We start from the raw sequence: 25,215 nt of genomic DNA, 5'->3' as shown, positions 1-25,215 counted from the left end.
ATGCTGTTGGATGCAGCCTTCCAGAGTAATCATGACCTACACCTGGTCATACGCACGTCTCAGGGATATACAAGCCCCTTTATGAATTGCACGTCAGTTTGTGAGTACAAAAAATACGACCTCCTTTACAAACTTTATTTACCCCATATTTACGACCTTCTTTATGAATCGGGGCCATTGTGAGTGACCTTGTAAGGTCATTGTGACCTCCCGTTCTCTTGTAGAGTACAGAGTAAAAATAAAAGTACACAGAAGCCGTGATACAGGATTTTTAAGATTTCTTCGGATGACGTTATCTTGGGTTCAAGACGTTTTTTTTTTATGACGGAGATCTCCGTCAATTTAATTCAAGGCTTCATAAGTAATTATTATTATTCCTGACATTTCTCAGTTTATGTTGGGTTATTTCTCTAGTATCATTAACATGATTAGAGAACTTACATGCAGAAAAATATTCAATTGGATTTAAGGGCCACTTACAGTACAGGCAAGCTTAGATGACAAATGAACCCAGTTGACCTACTGTAGGAAACATTACAAAAATGAAATCTAGATGAATTGCTGCTGCTAACCTTGTCATCTATGTCTGTGATGTTCATGCAGTACAGGACATCATATCTGAAGTAGTCCTTCAGTATCCGTCGCAGAATATCAAAAGATATGTAGGACCTGTTGGGACACACAAAGTTAGAACGGACAAAACTCAACGCAGCCGTGCCAAAGGGTAGCTGGGATTCACCATGGATCAGCGCAGGGGTTCTCAAAGTGCGGTCCGGGTCCTTGAGGGGGTTCCAAAAAATGTGTTGATATAGCATCACTCTCGTTTTAACGACTGTAACCCTATATACATTGGCTACAACGCGTTGTGAGCTTGTAGATCAGCAATTTTCAAAAAAATATTTAACACCACAAATCTTGTCCCTGGAACAAAATGCGCTCCGCAAAAAAGTTTGGAAACTTAATTTTGGTCCATTATTTCTCCCTGTATTTGATATTGTTGGAAAGCCTGATTAGTCACCATTACAACCATCGTGCATTCATGGAATGAGCAACACAGCTAACCGTGTGGGTAGCGCCTGCAAAAATAAGTGCCAAAATCCCCAATATTCTTCTGTTGGCATTCACTCTGGTTTTGAGTTTCTTGGCTTTTTTTTGCGACAGAGCATATCAATGACCTGTACATAATAATGTAGTGTAAATACACCGGATTTAGCAGTGATGCAAATTTTCATCCGTAGTCCCCACAAAAAAACACATAACAGTGAACAGCAACACATTGGTGGATTGGATGATTGCACTCTCCCACAGTAATAAGACTGTACACTATTGACATTTTGATACTTCATTCATTGTACACTGTCAGGGACCTCAGTATCGTGTAGAAGATCCATACGCAGCCACAACAGTTTGACAACTCCTCATGCTGGTCACCAACCTCGCCACATTTTGCTGTGGGATGCAGTGGTGGAAAAAGTACTTACCGTAAGTTAAAGTATCAATACTGCAATGTTGAAATACTCTGTTACAAGTAAAAGTCCGTAATTCAAAATGAACTTGAGTAAAAGTACAAAATAGGGGTGTCGGAAAAAATCGTTTTGAATACGAATCGCGATTCTCATGTTGGACGATTCAGAATCGATTCTCATTTTTAAAAGAAACGATTTTCAAAAAAAGAAAAAAAAGAGGATCTTGGATTTACCTTTGTGTGTTTACATTATTATCAGTTGATAAAACCTTTACAATGATAAAAGTTACATAAATGTATCTATGAGCTGAATCGAGAATCGCTTATTTTTAAAAAAAACGATAAAAATCGGAATCGTCACCCCAATAATCGGAATCGAATCGAATCGTGAGATAGCAAACGATTCACAGCCCTAGTACAAAAGTATAAAAATTAACTTAAAGTACCAAAAGTAGAAAGTACTCATTATGCAGAATGTCCCATTTCACAGGTTTTCGAATGATTCAAGTGGTATATGTTTTGTAATAATTATCAAAATCAGCAAAGTAACTAGTAACTTAGGTTTTCAAATAATTGTAGTGGAGTAAAAGTACAATATTTGCTTCTGAGATGTAGTGGAGTAGAAGTATTGAAAATTGGAAATACTCCAGTAAAGTAAAAGTACCTCAAAATTGTACTTAACTCCCTGAGTGCCAGGATTGCCAGAATTATTTCAGAATTGATTCTGAAAAGTGCCAGAGTTTTTTTCACAGAAAACAAAAAGTGCTTAGGAAGCGAGATACAGCCTTTTTCAGTTATAAGTTAAACAAGGAGTGGATGGAGCTGCACATCTTCAGATGATGATATCTTGGGTTCTGAACATGTTTTTCAAAAAAATAAAATAATAATTTAACTATTTTTTCAAAAACACGTCAAACATGTTAATGGCACCCAGCGCCATAGCGGTAAAAACACGTTAATGGCACTCAGTGAGTTAAGTAAAGTACTTGAGTGCATGTACTTTAGTTACTTTACACCACTGGCGGCATCCCATTCCTCAACCAGGATTTGTCGCAAGTCAGCCAGCGTGGTTCTGTTGGTCACTCTAGCACGTACAGCACGCCCAAGCTGATCCCACAAGCGTTCAATTGGGTTGAGGTCTGGACTCACAACAGGCCATTCATAGCCTGGCATTGGCCAGACTGATAACGGATATTATTCTTTTTTTGACAGGGACAATACAAAAAAAATGTATCAAGTGCTCGGATCCACTAAAACATATATTTTGTTTGTTTTTATAACTTGATAAATTTTTTGTATTGTCCAAATACTTAAAAAAAAAAAATGTAATATAAATTTTCATATTCAAATATCAATATACATATTTTCCCCATATTCAAGGAATATTTGAATATTAATTTACCAGCCCTAGTACTCTGTGATGATCCTGGCTCTGTGTGGGGGCGAGCGTCTCCATACTTTGATCCTGCCATCCAACAAAGTTGCAGGACCCATGCTCAGGACACACCTGCCAAGCAGTTGAAGCTCAAAACGAGAGTGAATGCCAACAGAAGAATATTGCAAGGGAATTTGAAGAAAAAAACCCCCGCCAAAACACACCTCTCTCTCGCGTGTGCGCGCTCTCTCTCTCCCTCCCTCTGTCCCCCTCTCTCTCCCTCTCTTTCCATTCAAGCAATTGAATGGACTTGCTTGTGTGTCTTTTTCTTGGCGGGTTGCGGGGCGAGTCGTTGATTTATATTCATTTTTGCGGTACAGGTTGGGTTCCCGTGCGGGGCGGCTTATGAAAAAACCTGACCCGCGCATCACTGACGTGCATGGCCAGTCAGACAGAGTGTGTGTGTCTGAGACAGACAGACAGACAGACAGACAGACAGACAGACAGACAGACAGACACACACACACACACACACACACACACACAGGGGGGGGGGGGTCTGTGTTATTTTCATGTATATCCAGGTCCTGTTATAGCAAGAAAATGCGAAATACTTATTTGCACACGCTCACGCCGCACAGGGCAGAGAAAATAGGCAATCTACAAGCTCACAACGTATCGCAATGCATTGTGAGATTGGCTATTTTTGCTAAATTGATATGTATGTGGCCGCGGACCCCCACCTGAAAATATGTTGTGCCAGGGACCCCCAGAAGCAGAGATGTGTGTTAAAAACAATTAAAAAAAAAAAAGATTTATACACATTTTAAAGATTTTTCAAAAAATGGCAGATCTACAAGCTCATAGCACGGCACCGAGTGCAAGCTTGTAGATCTGCTATTTTTGAATAGCCAAAGTATAAAATATGGATAAAAAGGGTTAGAATGGTTGTGAGGCTCTATTGACAAATTTAGCTGGGGACCCCCTGGTACCCCCTCAAGGACCCCACTTTCTGCCGGACAACACTACTTTATGTTGCCATTATTTCTAATAATCATGTGGTCACCTGGCATGTCCCATGTGAGAGGCGTCGTACACCGTAGGTCCACAGCAGTACCACAGCACTTTGTTTCCATTCTGGGGGACGAACAGCTCCTGAAACATTCAAATCCGTAACGTTAAATAACAGCACTGTTCAAATAGCGATGTGAGCAGTGGTGGAAAAAAGTACTCCAATTGTTTTACTTAAAGTAATGCTAGGTAACTCTTTCAATAAAACTAAAGTTAAATTGTATATATTTTGTGAGTGGCAAAAGTTTCACAACACCCACTCCATGAATTTCACCCCCGAAAGCCTTTTATTTATATATTTTCTATTGAACGTTGTTGGGGTTGACCTTCCTGCGAAAATGACGTCATCTGGTCAGAAAATGGAAGCGGAAATGCACAGGTTTCCTGTTTGGCCAGGAACTACTGCACCGGTTTCCTGTTTGGCCAGGAACTACCGTGCTAATAACAAAAAGGAAACTCACACTGATTTTAAGAGATTAAAAGAACGCTTTTTGAAACGCTTCCGTCTTCCGGTGAAAACGAATGGAATTCTGGGTAACGCAGTAATAAACAAACGGCCTGCAGTGACGGTAATGACCAGCAGAGGCTGCAAAAAATCGTTGAAATTTGCACTGTACAACTTTTACTCATTCAGTGCCTGACTTATTTCTGGCAGTTTGGCTCTGAGTGCCAGAGCCAAAATTCATTGTAAAAAAAAAAGTGCTTAGGAGCCGAGATACAGCCTTTTTCAGTAAGAAGTAAAACAAGAAGTGAATGGAGCAGAACATTTTCAAATCATGATATCTTGGGTTCTGAACATTTTTTCCCCAAAAAAATGATATAACGCATCTGCCTGAGGGCTTGTTTTTTAGGTTTAGAGCTTAGCGATATAAGAGTCATACCTGATTTATACTCAGCTGTGCGCTGTGGCACGTTATTTTTCGGCTTTATGATTACGGTAAAAAATAATAATAATAATAATACGGTATTCATAAAATTGGCGTCCTAAAATGTTGAGGTCCTCACCAGTATAGTAATACAAACCTGTGTGTGTGCATTTTTGTGTCCGTGTTTTCCCCCCTCGTTTAATTCCCGTTTACATTGAGTGTAATTCCGGCTTTCACCGGATGCGCCCGTCACTCCCGCCCATTGGGAACTTCCTACAGAATCGGTCACAGACGGGATTTAAACACTTCTTAATTGAAAAATATGGACTAATATATTGCACAAATACTCCGGACACCTAGTTAACATTTGAGGCAAGCGGGTAGGCACCTTATATTTTGCATTTGTACATGTTTGGAGAAATACGGGCTTTACTGGTGACATTCCAGGGCGAACTGGGGGGGTGGTCGCTAAGACTCTCGTAGATACTCGATAAAATACATTAACTACGACTTTTGTGACTGACAAATAAATCCTCTTGGGTGTCGGGTTACATTCAGCGGAGCAGCATTCTACAGCTGATCTTTATGATAGATCACTATGGATGGATGCTTTGTAGTTTGGAGATCATTTTGACTAGCAAGAATATGTGGCTAATATTGAGCCACACGTTTGGGTGTAATCCAATTAAGACAAGTAGCATATCCAACCTAGCAATGCATGTAAAATGTATTAATTTCGCTGGCTGCAGACTGCAGAGATAGGGCAACAGCGCAGGCCAGCGCAGCCTCGCGCTCATGGCAGATTATCGACCCGACCCGAAATTATAATCGAAGGTCAGCCCTAGTGTTTGTGCGTGCGTGCGTGCGAATGGGTGAATAGAACGCACATTGTAAAGCCCTTTGTATGAAACTGCTATAGACATACACACTGCTGTGCAGAGATTTGAGTCACTGCACAGGTAGGGCTGTCACAATCATGACATTAGTTAGATTTTACAAATAATTGTGGTTAAACATTTAGTTGTGTTTTAGGCATTGGAACATAAATAAAAATTACATTTCCGTTTGCCTTCAAGGCTTTGTAGACAACAATTGCACAGGGCAGATATTGTGACAAATAACTGAAATATACAAAGAAAAGTACTATAGCCAAAATACAGCCTTTTGTACTTAAAAAGAATATATAAAATAGTGGTAATATTTTTGGGAACATTAACATTTGAAAATGTATGAACACTTTTCAACAGATGAATTTATACAGATAAATGGAAACACTTAATTGTGATTGTGTAATAACTTTGACAGGCCTCGTGACTGCACAGTACCTGCTTTACTAACTAGTAACTAGTTACATTACTTTTTAAAAAAGCAGAAAAAATATATAAAATAAAATAAAAAATACATATTATTTCCAAATGTTTTTGATAGGCTATACATAACGTTTATTTAGTTCTTCTTTAGAAATATTCTCTTTCACATCAGGATGTAATGATCATTAGACTCTAGAGCAATAACCCACCTATCTCCCAGACTCCCTTCCCAGTCAGTTATCAGTTTGAATGAATTTGATGTCATTTGCATAGATGTGAGTGGACTTCATTTAACTGACTAAACCTTTTTTTTATTTAATTTTAAAAGAAAAAACCTCTCACACTTATGCCAGTGTACCCTGTATTTTACACACACACACACACACACACACACACACACACACACACACACACACACACACACACACACACACACACACACACACACACACACACACACACACACACACACACACACACACAGTGAGTGTCAGAGAAAAGACCACTGTAGCAATTGTCATTATGAAATGTAGTGGAACAATTAAACGTCTTTCTGCACTGCTGCTATTTTGCTGACTAGTTCTCTGAAGGCAACAAACTCAACCGTTGCGATAGGAAGCATGTCCTCCTCAACAACATAACTGGCAACCGCTTCAAATATTCTTTAATCTTAACCCATTTAGACGGGGAAAGAATCTGTGTCATTTTAGGATTTCTTTGGCTATTCAAATATAGCACATACACTCATGCCCAGTGTTGGGAAGTAACTAAAGTAATATGTAACTTAAAGTAATATTATTACCTTTTCCCAGTAACTAGTAACGTAACTAATTACTTTCACATTTTGAGTAATAATATTACCTTTACTTTTTTTCAAAAAGTAACTTATTACTTTTTTTCACGAGCCTCGGTGGTACTCTGGGTTTGAATGTGTTTATTTGATCCTGTGTTGTTTTTGGTCCATTGATATCATGGTAGACTGGTTGGGATCGAGTTGCTATGCAGGCTGCTTGCTGATCCGGTCTAGAGCGGATACGGAAACGTTGCGCACTTGTCTGTGTGAGTTATCAGCTGCGGTTTGGGTTGTGTAGTTACCTTGCCATGATGTAACTCCAAAGGTGGACAAGAAATCAAAAATAATTGCTCCATTGATTAGAAATTGAACATTCAAAATATGCTCCTCATTGACTCACATTGTACGCTGAAACAGCTCTCAAAGTCACTCTTTTAGCATGTAAACGGACGCAAACAAAGTTGATTCAGACAATATAGAACATCACCAAACCCAGTACTGTTTTTTTTTTATAAAAAATGTTAACTTCCTGTTGATTTTGCTATTTTTATTTAGAAGAAAACACGGACTGGATCTGTGGATCCGGATCCAGTTCTTCAAATAGTAAAATCAACAGGAAGTTGACATTTTTATATAAAAAAAAATCAGTAGTGGGTTTGGTGATGTTCTCTATCGTCTGAATCAGCTTTGTTTGTGTTTGTTTATGTGCTAAAAGAGTGACTTTGAGAGCTGTTTCACCGTACAATGTAAGTCAATGAGGAGCATATTTTGAATTATCAATTTCTAATCAATGGAGCAATTATTTTTGATTTGTTGTCCACCTTTGGAGTTACACCATGGCAAGGTAAATACACAACCCAAACCTCTACCAAAATGGTCTTGCCCTTTAAATACATTTAAAATACTTGTTTCCATTGCGGTCCTTAGTATTCAATTCATAGTCGTCAAATGGTTTTAATTTAGTCTGTAAGTTATGAATTCATACACAGTAAAAGTCTTAGTGTTAATATAATTCAAATGAGTGTACAGTACAATGAGGATTTTACAATGTAGGCTGCAGAAAAAAAAACAACTACTAATGTTGAAAATACAAAGTCTGACTTTTGGGGAGAAAGGATGCAATTACTGGGGGCGAGGAAAAAAAGTAACTAAAGTAATAAGTAACTAAGTACTTTTGGCAGGGAGTAATAAGTAAAGTAACTACATTACTTTTTAAACAAGTAATATGTAATAAGTAATATATTACTATGTTTTAGTAACTATCCCAATACTGCTCATGCCGTGCTACGAGCTTGTAGATCTACTATTTTTGAAAAATCGTGAAAATGTGTGCAAATCTTTGAATATATATATATTTTTATGGCAAACATTTGTGACTCAAATCTTTGCTTATGGGGGGATTCTACAAATGTCTTCTAAATCCTACCCTTTTTTGAAAAACGTATGTTTCTATATTAGTGGTTCTCAAACTTTTTCATGTCAAGGGCCCCAAAAATTATATGTATTTGATCGCCGATTCCCATCTCAAAATATGTTGTTCCAGGGACCCCCAGAAGCAAAGATTTGAGTTAACATTTTTCGTTTTAATAATATATATATTCAAAGATTTGCACAAATGTTTAAGATTTTTTTAAATAGCAGATCTACAAGCTCATAGCACAGCACTCGGTGCCGCGCTATGAGCTTGTATATCTGCTATTTTTGAATAGCCAAAGAAATCTAAAAATTACCAGATTCTTTCCCGGTTTAAATGGGTTAAAATAACTAATAACCGAAAATAGGCTATCTACATGCTTACAAGTACAACGCGTCTGCGACGCGCTATGAGCTTGTAGCCTATTGTCGGTGAGTGACACGCTTCCATAGAAGTCAGCATGAATCCAATGAAATCAGTCATGGCGAGTGAGAACTTTAATCCATGTGTACTGCTATTCTACAGTGCGTACCTTAGTCCGTGTCAGGCTGTTGTACAGACGGAGTTGAGGGACAGGTGTCCCCGCTGGTGCAGACCACAGAGGCTGTACCCGCTTTCCTTTCACTGAAAAACATTCACAAATTACTGTTAGAGAAGTTCACAAAAATAGTTTAGGAGAACAAACGTTTAACCCATTAAGACCGGGAAAGCATCTGTCATTTTAGATTTTAACCACTTTCTTATATTATCTTATACTTTGGCTGTTCAAAAATAGCAGATATACAAGCTCATAGTGCAGCACTGAGTGCCGCGATATGAGCTTGTAGATCTGCTATTTTTTTTTAAATCATGAACATCTGTGCAAATCTTTGAATATATATATATATTTTAAAGCGAACATTAAAGCGAACATTTGTTACTGATCTTTGCTTCAGGGGATTCTACAAATGTACCAAAAATGTTTACAAAATGATATGAACAGTATTTGGCCACGGAGCCCCATCTCAATGTTATTCCAGGGACCCCCAGAAGCAAAGATTTGAGTAAAAAAAAGTTTGTTTTAAAACATATATATATATATTCAAAGATTTGCACAGATTTTCATGATTTAAAAAAGAAATAGCAGATCTACAAGCTCATAGCGTGGCACTGAGCTTGTATATCTGCTATTTTTGAATAGCCAAAGTATAAAATAATGGTTAAAGTGGTTACAGAGATGCGTGCCCGGTCTTCATGGGTTAAAGACGTCATGCAAATGTTTCTTACATTTGTGTCTATGATTGGTTAATAAGCATGAATTACTCTCATCCAGACTGATTTGCACAGCAGCATGAACACTCTGACCTTCACAGAAAGTCATCCAAAAGAGGCCATTACTCTGGATGCCTTTCTTTAAGTTAGAAAATGTTTGGTTTTGTCAGAGGACATTGAATAATTGCATTCACCTAACAGCATGCCCAAAGAGACAAACACACAAATGCACCCTGTCAGAACCGATCTTATTCGCTGCACATCTTTCTTGCATCACATGGATTAAAGCAACATAAAATCTCACGCCGATGTTTATATGACCAAGTCCTAATTAGAGCCCAACCGATGCCAGATTTTTGGGTCCGATGCCGATATTCGAGAGTCCTGGTCCACCGATTGACGATGTTTTTGACCGATATTTTGTAATACAATTTTAAAAAATAAAGAATAAGAATTAAGAATATTAAAGTTAAGAATACAAGATTGCAATGTTCTCAATCACATTAATACAAATAAACATACATACAATTATATGAAAACTTTAGTTACTAGTTACTTTGGAGATTTGAATTATTATTACTAAACATACATTAACCACAAGTCTTCAGCCCTTTTTAAGCTTTGGTCATTTGAAAATAGCCGATCTACAAGCTCACAACGCTTTGCGATGCGTTGTGAGCTTGCAGATCGGCTATTTTCAAAATATTTTCATACATATTATACATAGTGATACCTTGTGAAATGGGACAGTCTGCAAGATGAGTCCTTTTACTTTTGGTACTTTAAGTATATCTTGATGCCAATACTTTTGTACTTTTACTCATGTAAATTTTGATTACCAGACATCTAATGTGCGATTTGTGAAACAGTATAAAAAGGAGCCCTCCACACTTCCGCTGATTCCAAAACAATTGCCACAATATGTAACATTATCTTTTAGTAATATTCTTTCTGCTGTTCTACATACTGCCAACCAGGTGAAGAAATCACAGACGGAGGCTTTAACCTTTGGTTTCATACAAAAGTATGACATATCCAAGACTATTACGATTTCATGGAAAATACCTCTGAACATATTGTAAGTTTCACCATTACAAATGCTTAAAACAATAACCGAAAACAGCCCATCTACAAGCGAGAGCTTGCATTGTTTTCGCTGTGCAACATGCTTCCACAGAAGACATGCTGGCTTCTATGGAATCCAAATGACTGCAATCAGTCAGACCAGTGGTGGAAAAAGTACTCAAATGTTTTACTAAAGTAAAAGTATCAATAATGCAATTATGTAGAAGTACTCTGTTACAAGCAAAAGTCCGGAATTCAAAATGTTACTTGAGTAAAAGTACAGTATTGGCATCAAAATATACTTAAAGTACCATAAGTAAAAGTACTCGAATGTTTGAAAATAGCAGATCTACAAGCTCACAACACGTCGCAGTGCGACACGTGAGATTGTAGATCACACCGCCTTTATTTTCAAATAGCCTATGTATAAAATAGGGCTAAAGTGGTTAATGTATGTTTCATAATATCATAATTTATATCTGAAAAGTAACTAGTAACTAAAGTTTTCAAATAATTGTAGTGGAGTAAAAGTACAATATGAGATTTAGTGGAGCAGAAGTAAAAGTATTGGAAATTGGAATTACTCAAGTAAAGTACAAATACCTCAAAATTGTACTTAAGTAGAGTACTTAAGTAAATGTACTTAGTCACTTTCCACCACTGGTGGCGACTGAGAACTTTAACCCATGTGCACAGAGGTTTCAGAAGCTGGTTTATCAAGTACATTTGGTTAAATGTTTCTAAAATAAAAAATGTAACAACATGCAATGGGAACTGTTCCAGCTGTTAATGGCTTTGTTAGGGCAATGATAATCCAAGGCTTGTTATCGCTCAGCCGAACTCTTGAACAAATAACACCACCAGAGATATAAAGATAGCTTTCCAGGCACTGTAGCCGCCCTCTATGACACAGTACTGTACAGCAGTGAAAGCCAAGGCCACATTCACAGGCCCAGAGATAATCTCGCTTCACACACCTCAATGTTAGGATGTGAGGAGCAGGTTATGGAAGTGAGGTTTATTTTAGCTGCAAGTCTGTGCTACAGTGCATTGCCTTGAGAACCTCATATTGTCTCTGAATGATTCTCACCTTTTTTGGTACCAGTTTGAAATGCATTAGGCTACAGACCCCAACCTACACTGTAAAATCATCAGTGTTCATTTAACTCTGAGAGTGTACAAATGGAACCAAAAGGACCCATAAGGGTCCATTTGCTTCCATTCATACCTAAAACTATGAATTATTTACTTGGGTTCCTAAAACTATGAATGAACTATGAATTTACCCCTTGGAACCTCCTCAAGGACCTCCGGGGATCCTTGAGGGAGTTCCAGGGGGTCCCCAGCTAATTGATGGATAGTTAGGAATCAAATGGACCCTTACTGGTCTGTAACTCTGAGAGTGTACAAATGTACATTCTCAGAGTTAAATTAACATTGATTTACAATATAAATTGGGGTCCCAGAGATAGAAATGCCATTAAATGGAGGTCCGTAGCCTCTACTGCATGTCAAACTGGGGGTCCTTGAAATGAAAATGGCTGAGAATCACTGCTAGAGCAGTAAAAATCTTCTCTTGTGGGGGTCCCTGGCATATCTTTTCAAATGGTGGTCTGCGGGCTCATAAGTGTCGTTTTGGGGGTCGTTGACATGATAAAATTTGAGAACCAGTGCTCTAGATATCTAGACTAGCAGATAGAGGGACACGGTGGACTGTGGACTCACTGCTGCTCTCTGGGCTGAGGTGGAGCTTCAGGGCTGCTATGTGTCTGTACCAGCGCAGAGCATGGGTGTGTTGTGGAGCTGGGGCCCTTTGGAGATGTGAAAAGACTTTCTGGTCTGCCTGGGAAGGGCTGAACCCTGCCAGATAGCTGCGGGAGGACAGGTATTCATTCAGGGCCCCTGCCAAGGTGGCCTCCGCATGTATTTGCAGCAAGAAGCCATACTCAAAGACTGCAGAGACAAGAGGGCAAATAATTACCAACTGCTAAGGGTGTCACGATAATGAAAATTTTGACTATTAATTGTCACACAAATAATTGCGATCAACGATTTCATTGTGGTTGTTGGCATTGGAACATCATTTTGAAATTGCATTTCTGTTTGGCTTTTAGGCTTCGTAAACAAAAGTTGCAGAGGGCAGATATGGCAAATAACTTGAATGTACAATGACTGACATTTAATAACTGCATACTTTCAAAACTGCTTAAAAGTAGTGGAAATAGCCGATTTACAAGCTCACAGTGCATTGCATAGATCTGTTATTTCCCCCCCAAAAAATGTAGGAACATTCTTCAACAATGAAACAACAATGAGGCCTATTATCAACTAGGCTGTATTAACAGCCCCAGAGAACAAACACTAACAACACAGCACCATCATGTCATTCGCATCAGTCATGTCAGGACTCTCACAGCTAATAGAAATCCCAATAAGGAGTTGCGTATCTAACTGAACTAACGAAAGGTGATTACATTGAACGTGGCATGTTGGTTGTTGGTGCCAAATGGGCTGATCCCGAGAATTTCTGAAAACACACAACTTACAGAGACTGGTGTGGAAAAGCAGTTCTGTGGCCGAAAATGCCTTGTTGGTGCCAGAGGAGAGGAGAATGGCCAGGCTGTGGTTCCAACAACAGCAACTCAAATAACCACTCCTTACAACCGAGGTATGCAGAGGAGCATGTCTGACCTTGAGGCAGATGGGCTACAGCAGTGGTTCCCAAACGTTTTAGCTTGAGACCCAAAAGAGACATTTGATGTCTCCCTTGGGACCCAAACTAGTGAAAATAACCAATCTACAAGCTCACAACGCGGGCTTGTAGATCGATTCTTTAAAAACAAAACAAAATCTTTTGAAATAGTAGAGTTTACTCGCGACCCATAAAAATGGGTCTGCAACCCACAAATGGGTCCTGACCCAGTGTTTGGGAAACAGTGGGGTAGAGCAGCAGAAGGCCACACTGGATGACACTCCTGTCAGCTAAGAACAAGAAACTGACGCTACAATTCGCACAGGCTCACCAAAGAATTTGACAATAAAAGATTGGAAAAATGCTGCCTGGTTTGATGCATTCTCTGTAAACCCTCCAGATGCTTGTGCTTGAAAATTAGAGATGTACCGTCCGATACCATTTGATTTTTTACCATTTGATCTGTCCTGTGGTGGTGGGTAAAGAGAGACACTCTGCCCCTGCTAGCTGAACTATCTACTCAGCTGCCTTTGTGTTCAAGCCTCCTCCACCCCCTCAGAGAGGGTGTTCTCCACTGCTGGGGATACCATCAGCCTGGAGAGATCCAGGCTCATGCCTGACAAGGCAGACATGCTAATCTTTCTTCAGAAAAACACCTAGAGCTGTGCTTTTATTAAAAGATATTATTTTTGTTCTGTAAAACATTTATTTTCTTTAGAGTTCAGTTGGAAGGAAGGAAGGATTGGAACTGAAGTAATTTGTTGGACATTTATTGTATTGCTGCTGCACATATTATTTTTCTGTTGTCATAGTTAAGATTATGTTGAGGCCAGGGGATTGTGTATTTTCTGTTTAAAAAAAAAAGCCCAGTAGCATTATTTATTGAAGGCTTTCTTGTTCGAAATCAGTACTCAATACAGAGTACCAATAAGGAAACCAGGAAAATAACACTTATGCCATATCACAATAGTACAATGTCCTAAATCACAGACGATATCCAGTCTAATATGATATGGATATAATATTGATATATTGCCCTGCCCATGCATTGAAAGGCCTTAAATTAGGGCGGCTGTGGCTCAGGAGGTAGAGCAGGTCGTCCAATGATCCCGTGGGTCGGCGGTTCAAATCCCGGCTGCTCCTCCTGTCCACATGTCGAAGTGTCCTTGGGTAAGACACTGAACCCTACATTGCCTCCAATGATTCGGTAGGCGACTCGGCGCTAGCTTGCCACCATTTGTGTGTGAATGTGCAGGGGTGCACATAACTGGTGCGCAGGTGCGCATGCGCACCCAAAATAAAAAATGAGCACCACATCAGACGACGCGAGGCGCTTTTGCGTACCAACAGCTGGGACAGGAATTTCCAAGCTTTTATTTTTTAGCAAAAATAAAAAATAAAAGCCTGGAGATCGAGGACGCATGCTGCATGTGATTGTGTGAGAATGTGCAGGGGTGCACATAACTGGTGCGCAGGTGCGCATGCGCACCCAAAATAAAAAATGAGCACCACATCAGACGACGCGAGGCGCTTTTGCGTACCAACAGCTGGGACAGGAATTTCCAAGCTTTTATTTTTTAGCAAAAATAAAAAATAAAAGCCTGGAGATCGAGGACGCATGCTGCACGTGATTGTGTGAGTGTCTCGCATGGCCTCGCATTGCCTCGCTGCGTGCACGCAGCCAGCAGCGGCTGTTTAGAGGCACTCGTCACCGATGATGAACGCACAGTGATGGTGCAAAATATGTCCCAATCTGGCAGATAAAAGCAGTGCAACACAGGGCACCAACCTTGGGGGCTTCACCAAACGATGTGAGAGAAAAAAAAACGGCGAAAATCGGCGGAATTTGCAAGCAGAGCGTCCTCTTTTCTTTTTTTTCCCCTCGCGCAGCTGCTCCCCCCCCCGTAGACAAAACTGTCCCGTGGGCACCGGGCTGACCCCCCCCTCCCCCCCCCCCCCCGCTGACAAAACGGGACGGGACCATTTATTTATTGCGCACCAAGTCACATCTCCAGGTTCTCTTCTGAGTACTAGACCGAAAAAGTTATGTGCACCCCTGTGAATGTGGGAAAAGTGGGGACGCTGGCGTCGACTGTTCGCCGCTCCACCTCCCAATGTCCCCCCCCTGTATGAATGAATGAACCATTGTAAAGCGCTTTGAGTAAGTTTGAGTATTAGAAAAGTGCCATTAAAATGCAATTCATTATTATTATTATTAGTTATTACAAAAATAATACAAAATATAGCTGCAAGCAGCGATAATACGGGGCCAGGAGAGAGAAAGAGAAATGATAATTCCTTTAAAAGGTCAGTTCATGAAAGTCCTTGCGGTCTTGTTTCCAATGAGGGCCTGTGAGCAATTAGGGGTTAAGAGTCTTGCTCAGGGACAAATTTCATGTCATCGACACATTTGCTGACCTCGCCTGGAATCGTACCTGGGGCAACCAGAGCCTCTGGCTCCCTAGGCGGGCTCACTAACCACTCAGCTATGGCCGACCCTCAGAGAGAGAGAGAGAGAGAGAGAGAGAGAGAGAGAGAGAGAGAGAGAGAGAGAGAGAGAGAGAGAGAGAGAGAGAGAGACAAACGGAATAGATTGAAGATAGAAACGGAATAGATCGAAGAGACAGAGAGAGAGACATGGAAACGGAATAGATTGAAGAGAAAGACATGGAAACGGAATAGATTGAAGAGAGAGAGAGAGAGAGCCATGGAAACGGAATAGATTGAGTGTTTTTTGCAATTCAACTTAAATGAGTGTGCATCAAGTGAGGCTTGAACCAGCAACCTTGTGGTCGTGAGGCACTCTTAGGTAGCTGCAACACTACCTATAGTGCCATAGCTTTGTCCAGGCTGATATTGTCTGTTGAGGATCACAAACTCTTGCCTTCTGTCATGACCCAAGCCCCTGTTTCACTAACACTAAGATCACTCGTTCACAAACCATTTACCAATTAAGAAATTGTACATCTCCTCAGAAGCAAAACTAGTGAAAGTAGCCGATCTACAAGCTCACAAACCATTAAAAGTTGTCAGATTGTACATCGGCTATTTTCACAATGAAGTATGTTATACATTGAAAAAACATACTCTCATTGCTATCTGAAAAGTTGTGAGATTGTAGATCAGCTGTATGTAAAAAACACTCAATTAAGTATTTCATGTTATCTTTAACAATTGCAGATGTATTCATTGATAGTCATGTTGTGTGAAATGCAACTTAGATGAAGTCTGCACCAAGTGAGGCTTGAACTGGTGACCTTCAGGTTGTGGGGCACACATTTAAGCGAGAAGCCACCAACAGACAAGAACCTGTGAAAAAGGAGATCACACAGATCATACAGTTTCACGCAAATAGCTGAAAAATCCTGGGTTTAAGTGTTTTTCAAACTGCTCAAGATTGCGGACAATCTAAGGGCGGTGCTTACTGGTCAACGTGATAGATGTGTTCCTCATTAGTCAAGGCACATGTGTAAGCAGGTCTAATGGCTGTCGGCCAAACGAGGCATGACTTTTGCCTGTTTAAAGTTTCAATTTTCAAAAAATTGCTATAGCGCCCCCGTTTGACCAATTGGAGTAAGATTGGTTTCAGTGATATTTGGAATGGCCCTTTACATTTCTGCAAAGTTTCAAAGAATGGTAAGTCTGCATGTATGTGTTAGGGGCAGATGAATAATTGTCATAAAACTGCAATATTCATTGGCTCATTAAAGCTTCATTTTTTCACTTATGGAAGATATTTTGCAAACGTTTTTTGGTATAGGTCCAAAGTTCATGTGTAAAAAGTTTCGTGCAGATTACTCAAAAATCCCAGGAGGAGATAGGTTTTAACTGTTTTTCATATAATTCAAAATGGTGGGAGATCTAAAGGTCAGAGGTCAAAAGTCAGAGTGTGAAAGTTGTTCAGCATGAGGAGACGCATGTGTGCATCGAAGTTTCATGGCTGTAGGTGAAACAGGGCATGAGTTGTACCTGTTCAAAGTTGTCATTTTCAACTGAGTGCTATAGCGCCACCTTTTGACGAAAGATTGTGAGATTTATTTTTTGATCGTTTTTCATGACCATCTATCATATGGCCGAGTTTCATAAAAAGCGACTGCACGGTTCAGCCAGAACTGGCAAAAACGGCAGAAGAAATGGAATAATGCCAATAACAATATGGGTCCATGCTGGAAGCCTGGCCCCATAATAAAAAAGATATACTACTGTCTATATATTTTTTGTTTTGTTTTTGTACCATTGGTGTCATGGCTGTGTCACTGTTATATATAGCTGCATGATTAAGGTAGAACCTATTATGATTGTCTTATTTTGACTAAAAGCTAAAATAAATAAATAAATAAGGTTTTCCCATTCACACATAGCAGTACATGCATGTCTGCATTTCATTGTTTTCAAGGTGAGGAATTTACCTTATGTCACTATAGTCTAGACTCTAGTCTGTTGCCTTTCAATTATTTCAAAATGATTACCTTATGTCAATGCTCCAGTTGAATTGGCTTGTTTTAACCTCTGTATAGGGACTTTTGCTCAGGGAGGCGTATTATTTAATGGCAACTAGATTCTACCAAGCCCCGCCCTGTCTGCCACGCGATTGGCTGAATGCAAAAACTAGAAAACAAGGACTCCTCCCCCAGAGGGGACGGTGGGGGCATTGTTGCACTCTAATAATACAGCACAAAACCCACATTTTTGTATTGGTCTGGTGGCGTGCCTCGCTGAGCATTGAACTGCCGACCCCAACCTCCCATGATTGAATCCCGCAGCGACACTCTTTTTACCAATTTGGAGGCGCAGTCTGAGAGGCACCACCGAGCGAGCTAAAGCGAGTAGTTGCTGTGCCGAACGTTGCGAAGTTTGCTTGAGCCTACTCAGTGCCGTTATGTACCAAGTTATGTACCGATAGGCACGGAATCGTAAATCATGTTTTGGGGTGAGCGTTTGCCCCAACTGCCACTCAGAGTGACTACTGGCCAATCACAGCGCGTCCCTCCCGGGACTTGTCTAGTTGTATAAAAATATCAATATATATGACAAAAATATATGTTAAACTTTCAGAAGATTCTTAACAAGCTTTAACAAGCTGCAGCTGGGAGAAGTGCACACACCACCGTCCATGACAAAGTTGAACTGTCGTTGAACTTTTCATAATAATGCACAGAGAAACGGGGTGGGGGTGTGGATTTTCCTTTGGAACTGGCTAAAATAAAGGGAGGTTTATAGTCTGGCTTTTTTGTAGCCCGCAACAGCTTTTGCAATGCTGTTGCATTCTGTCAATGAAAGTGAAACTAACTCCAATTGCATAGACCGTCTGGACTTTTTTTGTTCCTATGAAGTGCTGCGTGCAGGATTATGGAATATATCCTTACATTACAAAGGTAATCAGCACCATCTGTAGGCTGCTTGCTAATGTTTACTGAGTCACACGACTTCACCATCATGCTGTGCAGTGCCCATGCAGTATCAATTTGACACAAACCGGCATGAAACCGGAATTTATAACAGAGACCGGCTGGTCACTGATGTGGCCGGTTTGATATAAAATCGTCAATTTTGATCAGCAGCCGATTGATCGGTGCATCTCTATGCATGACTATCTATTATGACAATAAAAGTAGTTTTAATCAAGCCTCTGCTCTATGATATCATAGTCGATGTCAATCAGATCAATTATATGGGTCTAGAAAACCAACCATGATTGTCCTCTGTGTTTGATCTACACAACTAACACAACGTTATTCCAGCTTGAAACATAATGTGTCATTATGGACCTTATGGCACCTAACAATTAGAACTATATCCGCCTCTGAATGTTAAGTTAATTAAATAGACAAAACAGACGTTAGATAAACAAGTTGTTAAACAAACGTGTTAATAATGAGTGTCAGTTTTTCTCATTTTTAAGTGGAATAATAATAATGGTAGTATTACATTGCAACAAATTCAAATCTGCCAGTCCCAAACCAATGCAATGTTAAAAGTATGTATGATCCATCCCAACAGAAATTGCAACCACTCTCCTCACTAGCCGCAAGCAACTCGTAGAGCCTATTTTCAATATCTGGAATCTAGAATTGCAATACCAACCCTTGACAGCCCATACATCCAAACAGAAAAGTCTGATCTAATTGTATTAACTCACCAACATTGGAGCTGTACGGAAAGCTTGAATTATCCTCTTTCTATCTGCAAAGTTTGTGTTTCATAAAAAATCCACCATAGACATGTTATGAGCTACTTTCTGTCAATAAATTCTGTGCAGGTGATAATTTTTCTAAGTGTAATTAAATAGCTCAATTACTGAAATTATTAATGATAACGATACCTAAATAACCAAGCATCGCAGAGACAGTGAATGCAGTATGGATTCATGTCTTAATCTGATTAAAGTATGTTTTATAATATAATAAGTTATATCTGAAAAGTAACAAGTAACTAAAGTTTTCAAATAATTATAGTGGAGTAAAAGTACAATATTTGCCTCTGAGATGTAGTGGAGTAGAAGTAAAAGTATACCAAATTTTAACAACTCCAGTAAAGGAAAAATGCCTCAAAATTGTACTTAGGCCTAAGTACAGTACTTGAGCATATGTACTTAAGTTACTTTACACCACTGTATATCTATGATCATATACGAAAGTAAAAGTCAGACACTGCATATCTATGACTATGATCATATAAGAAAGTAAAAGTCACACTTGATAAAATACATCTATGATAGTCTTGATCCAGGGCTAGCATAACGCTATGCTTTGATATCATGAGAAAATATATAAAACTACGACTTGACTCTATAGAAATAATAATTAGTGTTTGTTAACACTGACATCACGGCTTCCTCTGGTAGCCCTTAAACATGACTGTCATGACGGTCATGGATAAACTTCAACCTGGTGTTTGCACTTTCTCCATTTACGGTCCGCACATCTACATAAACAATCAGATTTCAAATAATAAGTGCTTTACCCCAAGGCCACGGATGTTACAATTAAATACGGGCCCTCAGAAGTACCCGAATTATCGGTATTGTTTCAATAAATAGCATTTTAATCCAATCGGTGGCCATTTCATCACATGTAGCAGACTGCAGTACAATTCCCAACCGATAGGGTCACGTAGTCAAAAGCATAATAGGAAATGCGGAGAAAATGGCCAAAGATCGGATTTAGAATTATTGTTATTGAACAAAACGGAAGATACGGGTACTTCTGAGGACCCGTACATAATTGTAACATCCGTGGCCATGGGGTAAGCACTTTATATTTGAAATCTGAACGTTTATGTAGACGTACGGGCCGTCAATGGGGAAAGTGTAAAAACTAGGTTGACGTTCATCCATGACAGTCATGTTTCAGTACTACTTCCTCTGGTAGCTGATTAGCTAGCTGATGGTACCGTATCATCCATAATAACAAAACAAAACACGTTATATAACCCTTGCCTCACAGCCGCTGTGATTTACAGAACCTTCCAAAGACATGTTGACGTGAACGTAGAAAAAGCTGAAGGTGTAAAATAGTGTTAAATGTAGTATACACATAAATACTGCACCTTGTTCTGCAGAGCTGGACATTGTGTGAGGTGTTACTGCTGCTGCTCAATGTTGCCAAATTTGCGAGAAAAATAAGCAACCAGGTCTAGGAAAACAAGCTCAAGAGAAGCGAGCCCTTTGCCCTTTAAACATATACATTGGCTATTTGAAAATAGCAGATCTACAAGTCCAAAAGAAGGGAGCCCTTCGCCCTTTAAATATATACATTGTCTATTTGCAAAAGAAGCTTGGAATACATTGGAACACAAATCTTGTATGGGGGTCCCTGGCATAAAATGTTTTCAGATGGGGGTCCGCAGAGAAATTCATATTCATTTGGGAGTCCTTGACATGAAAATGTTTTAGAAACACTGGTTAAAACAGCATTTAGGAAACAAGCCCAAATACGCAACTACACTTAGAAACAAGCCCAAAAAAAACGCAACCCGTTAACAACCCAATATTTACAGATACGTTACTGAAAAACAAGCCCAAAGTCGCTTATAATAAGCAGACATGGCAACACTGCTGCTGCTGCTGATGCAACAACAACGTGTCCGGAAGTAGACGCTCCAACGGTTTTATTTTTTGCCCGACTTTGGCATATATTTTATTTTATTTTATTTAACATGCTTCATTTAGTTGGTTGGTTTATAAACTCATTCATTCATTGCTGTTCTTTTTTTCTGACATGTATTATGATATTTATTTATATTTAAATAAATATTAAAACAGAGAATAGCCGATCTACAAGCTCACAATGAGTCAAGACAACCATTGTGAGCTTGTAGGTCGGCTTCTGAATGCTTCAATTAGTGTGTATTGTATACCATAGACTAGAGTTAAGCCAGCGTCTTGACGTTGTGACGGAATGCACGAATGCACCATTTACTCATACTTGCTCTAGGATCGCGGATCTTCATAAATCAATCATCTTTGGCGCTGGTGAGCAACTACATTGAAAGGGGGCCGTCCGTCTAGATCAGGGGTAGGCGGAAAGTGGGCGGGGTCTATGGTCAGGATCCAGGCTACACCGTTCAATTACTTAAGTAATAATGTACTTACATGCATCAGTTAAATCCACCACTTAAAATGTGTAGATTGTTAAAACTATTGGATCCCGGACTCTTTGTACGTTAACTAACTGCCCAGTGCAGAACCTGAGGTCTTCTGACTTGTGGCTCCTCACCACCCCTCACAGCAAGCGGACCCTTGGCGATAGAGCTTTCAGTGTGGCAGCCCCTGACCTCTGGAACTCTCTACCGATGGAGATTCGCCAGACGCCAACACTGAACTCTTTCAAGTCCGCACTGAAGAGACACTTGTTTACTCAGGCTTTTGGCAATTTATTGTTTATGTTGTGTATTGTAAAGCGTCCTTGGGTTTTTGAAAGGCGCTATGTAAAAAAACATTTTTTATATCATTATTATTATTATCAACTGTCACGGTCAAAATCTCAGGAAATATAGATAATACAAGTAGCCTAATATTTCATAAAATTGTTCTTGAAAGTCAAATATTGATGGACGGACCAGATTTGATAAAGTTGGATGAATCAAACTTTATTCAGATGAGTTCTGTCCGTCAGATACGGAAAGGCGCGGGTGCATCGCATGCCCTTAATTTAAAATGAATTGGATCTGTCAAAAGACGTATTTTCAGTTCAGATAACACACAGATACAGTACTTAGTGTAGATTGGGGACCCAGAGCAAAAAGTAAATAAAAAAATAAAACTATCAAGTCTAATGCATATCAAACTAACATTTTGATTTCAAGGGCCCTTGAAATTAAAAAGGTTGAAAATCACTGAACTAAACTATACGAGAACCCCAATCTACACTGTAAAATCCTCAGTGAAATAAGCACTGAGGATTTTACAGTGTAGATTGGGGTTCCTGGTGGACCCCGGACCTGACTTTGAGAATCAGTGTAAGGCATAACAATGTGCTGGGGTTACATCATCCGCTTGAAGTTGTCTATGGCTTCGTTCATCTTTTGCAGTTCTACATGGCTCTGGCGCATCTTCTCGGCATCTAGCTCCTTGACTTTGACGGGAACCTTGTCCTCATAGTTGCTCTTGGCCAACTTCTCCGTCAGCTTTTCAATCTGTTTCTCCAGGTCGCCTTTCTTGGCGGTCAGCTTAGCCACCTCCTTTTCCACGTCAATGACACACTTGAGCATGAGGTGGACGGTGCATCTGTCCGAGGCGATGGCCACGGCACAGCCCTCTGGGACGGCCTGGTCCCCTGTCAGGGGGATGATGTCCTGAGAGTAGGACAGCGTCTGGATCTGCAGACTGTACTTCTGCACCAGGGATGCAGTCTTGCCGTCTATACACTCGAGGTAACAGCCAGCACGTGTCTTCTTGGTCAGGTTGTAGTCTGCTCGGAGTGAACGAATGGTCTTGACCACCGTCATCACAAACTCCATCTGACGGTCCACCTCCTGGCTGTGCCAGCAAAACTCGTCGTTTTCGGGGTAGGACGTGACGCAGATGCTAGGGGGGTTGTCAATGGCCTGGGGTCGTCTCTGTGGTAATCTCTGGAAGAGCTCCTCTGAGATAAAGGGCATGATGGGAGCGAGGAGACGCAGGCCCACCTCCAGGCAGCTGTAAAGGGTCTGTCTGCATACCTGGGCTTGCCTCTGGCAGGCACCACCCTCCTCCGCCTTGCTGAACACTGGCTTCACACTCTCCAGGTAAATATCACAGAGTTCGTACAGCCAGAAGTTGTAGATGGCTGTGGTGATGGTGGGGAAGTCATAGGCTTGGAAACCCGCACCACACAGAGACACGGCCGCACACAGCCGGGAGAGGATCCACCTGTCTGCTACGCTCTCCTCTCCACACAGCTGGGCTTCCTTTGAAGGCACAAAGTTGTCCCCCAGTGCCTTCATGGTGAACTTGACAGCGTTCCAGAGTTTGTTACAGAAGTGACGGTAACCCAGGATACGGTTGACATCCAAGTTGATGTCCCTGCCTTGGCTCGTGTAGGCGCACAGGGCAAAGCGGAGGGCATCGGTTCCGCACTCTGGGATGCCGCCAGGATAGTCAGATTTCTGACCCTTTTTGGCCTTCTCTATCTCCACCGGGTCCAAGTTACTCTCCTTTAATTTGGCATGCAGACCGTCCAGCGAGATCCCTGTGATGACATCCAGAGGGTCGATGACATTACCCAGGGATTTGCTCATCTTCCTTCCGTGGGCGTCCCTCACAATGGCATGCAGATACACCTCCCTGAAGGGCAGCTTTCCGGTGAGTTTGAGGCCCATCATAACCATGCGAGCCACCCAGAAAAATAGGATGTCGTGACCCGTCTCCAGCAAGGTGCCTGGGTAGAACACATTCAGGTCCTGCGTCTCTTTAGGCCATCCAAGGATGGAGAAGGGGAAAATACCAGAGGAGAACCATGTGTCTAAGACGTCCTCATCCTGTTTGAGGGAGATCTTGTCAGTAGACACATTGAAGCGTTTGGCTGCCTTCTCCCTGGCCTCCTCCTCTGTCCTCCCACTAACCCAGTAATGGCCGTCCATGTCTTCTCCTGGATTCACAGACGGGTCACTCACAGTGACAAAGTAGGCAGGGATTCTGTGGCCCCACCACAGCTGGCGAGAGATACACCAGTCTCTGATGTTGTGCATCCAGCTGAACCACGTCTTGCGGTGGTGGTCTGGGATGATTTTGAGGTCGCCGTTCTTGACAGCATCTGCCGCCTCTTTGCCCATGTCTGTACAGTTGACGTACCACTGTGGCTTCAGTAGGGGCTCCACAATGTCCTTAGAACGACTGCATACTGGTAAATCCATAGGGTTGTCTTTGATCTCTTTGAGCTGGCCCAATTCCTTCAGAGCGTCTAGCACTGCCTTCTTGGCATCAAAACGCTTCATGCCCAAGTAGGGAGCAGGTACGTTGATGAGAAGACCTTTCTCATCCAGGATGTTGATAAAGGCCAGATCATGTCTCATTCCCACCTCGTAGTCCTTGTGGTCGTGGGCTGGGGTGATCTTCACAGCACCTGTTCCAAAGTTCATATCCACAAAGTCATCAAAGATGATGGGCATCTTGCGGTGGCAGAAGGGGTGTTGTACCATCTTGCCCTTCAGGGGTTGGTACCTGGGGTCTTCAGGGTGAACGGCAACAGCAGAGTCTCCAAGCATGGTCTCAATACGAGTGGTGGCCACAACCACCTCCTCATCAGATCCATCGATCTTGTAGGAGAAGGAGACCAGCGCTCCGAATTCCACCTTCTCCTTGTAGCCAGGAACAGGCAGCAGAGTCCTGCCTGTCAATGTCCTCGTTTCCACCTCAATGTCAGAGATGGCAGAGTTGAGCATGCAGGACCAGTTGACCAGCCTCTTACTCCGGTAGATGACTCCCTCCTCATG

General features: G+C 41.0%; 2 protein-coding genes across 4 annotated transcripts in view; both read right to left on the bottom strand.

The window, feature by feature from the left end:
* Nucleotides 1-25,215, bottom strand: part of LOC311041813 (cysteine--tRNA ligase, cytoplasmic-like) — a 79,074-nt gene that overhangs the window by 47,998 nt on the left and 5,861 nt on the right. The window contains exons 1-5 of one of the 3 annotated variants that reach the window (XM_084052298.1): nucleotides 20,851-20,896; nucleotides 12,336-12,563; nucleotides 8,827-8,918; nucleotides 3,907-3,995; nucleotides 573-669 (exon numbers count right to left, since the gene is read on the bottom strand). The exons of 1 other annotated variant lie outside the window; for it this stretch is intronic. In XM_084052298.1, the coding sequence (XP_083908424.1) occupies nucleotides 573-669; nucleotides 3,907-3,995; nucleotides 8,827-8,918; nucleotides 12,336-12,563; nucleotides 20,851-20,872 (528 nt within the window). In that variant the 5' untranslated portion in view covers nucleotides 20,873-20,896. Of the gene's footprint in view, nucleotides 1-572; nucleotides 670-3,906; nucleotides 3,996-8,826; nucleotides 8,919-12,335; nucleotides 12,564-20,850; nucleotides 20,904-25,215 lie in introns of those variants that run through there. One more of the 3 variants, XM_084052299.1, reaches the window with a different exon arrangement.
* Nucleotides 22,786-25,215, bottom strand: part of LOC311046664 (valine--tRNA ligase-like) — a gene marked incomplete at both ends in the record, with an annotated part of 3,240 nt that continues 810 nt past the window's right edge. The window contains one exon of the mRNA XM_084059150.1: nucleotides 22,786-25,215. This exon is cut by the window's right edge and continues 810 nt beyond it. Within this exon, the coding sequence (XP_083915276.1) occupies nucleotides 22,786-25,215 (2,430 nt within the window).

The sequence above is a fragment of the Gymnoscopelus microlampas genome (genome assembly GCF_963454915.1).
Source record: "Gymnoscopelus microlampas genome assembly, chromosome: 1".
Taxonomy (NCBI): Eukaryota; Metazoa; Chordata; class Actinopteri; order Myctophiformes; family Myctophidae; genus Gymnoscopelus; species Gymnoscopelus microlampas.
This window is presented reverse-complemented; position numbering and strand designations above follow the sequence as displayed.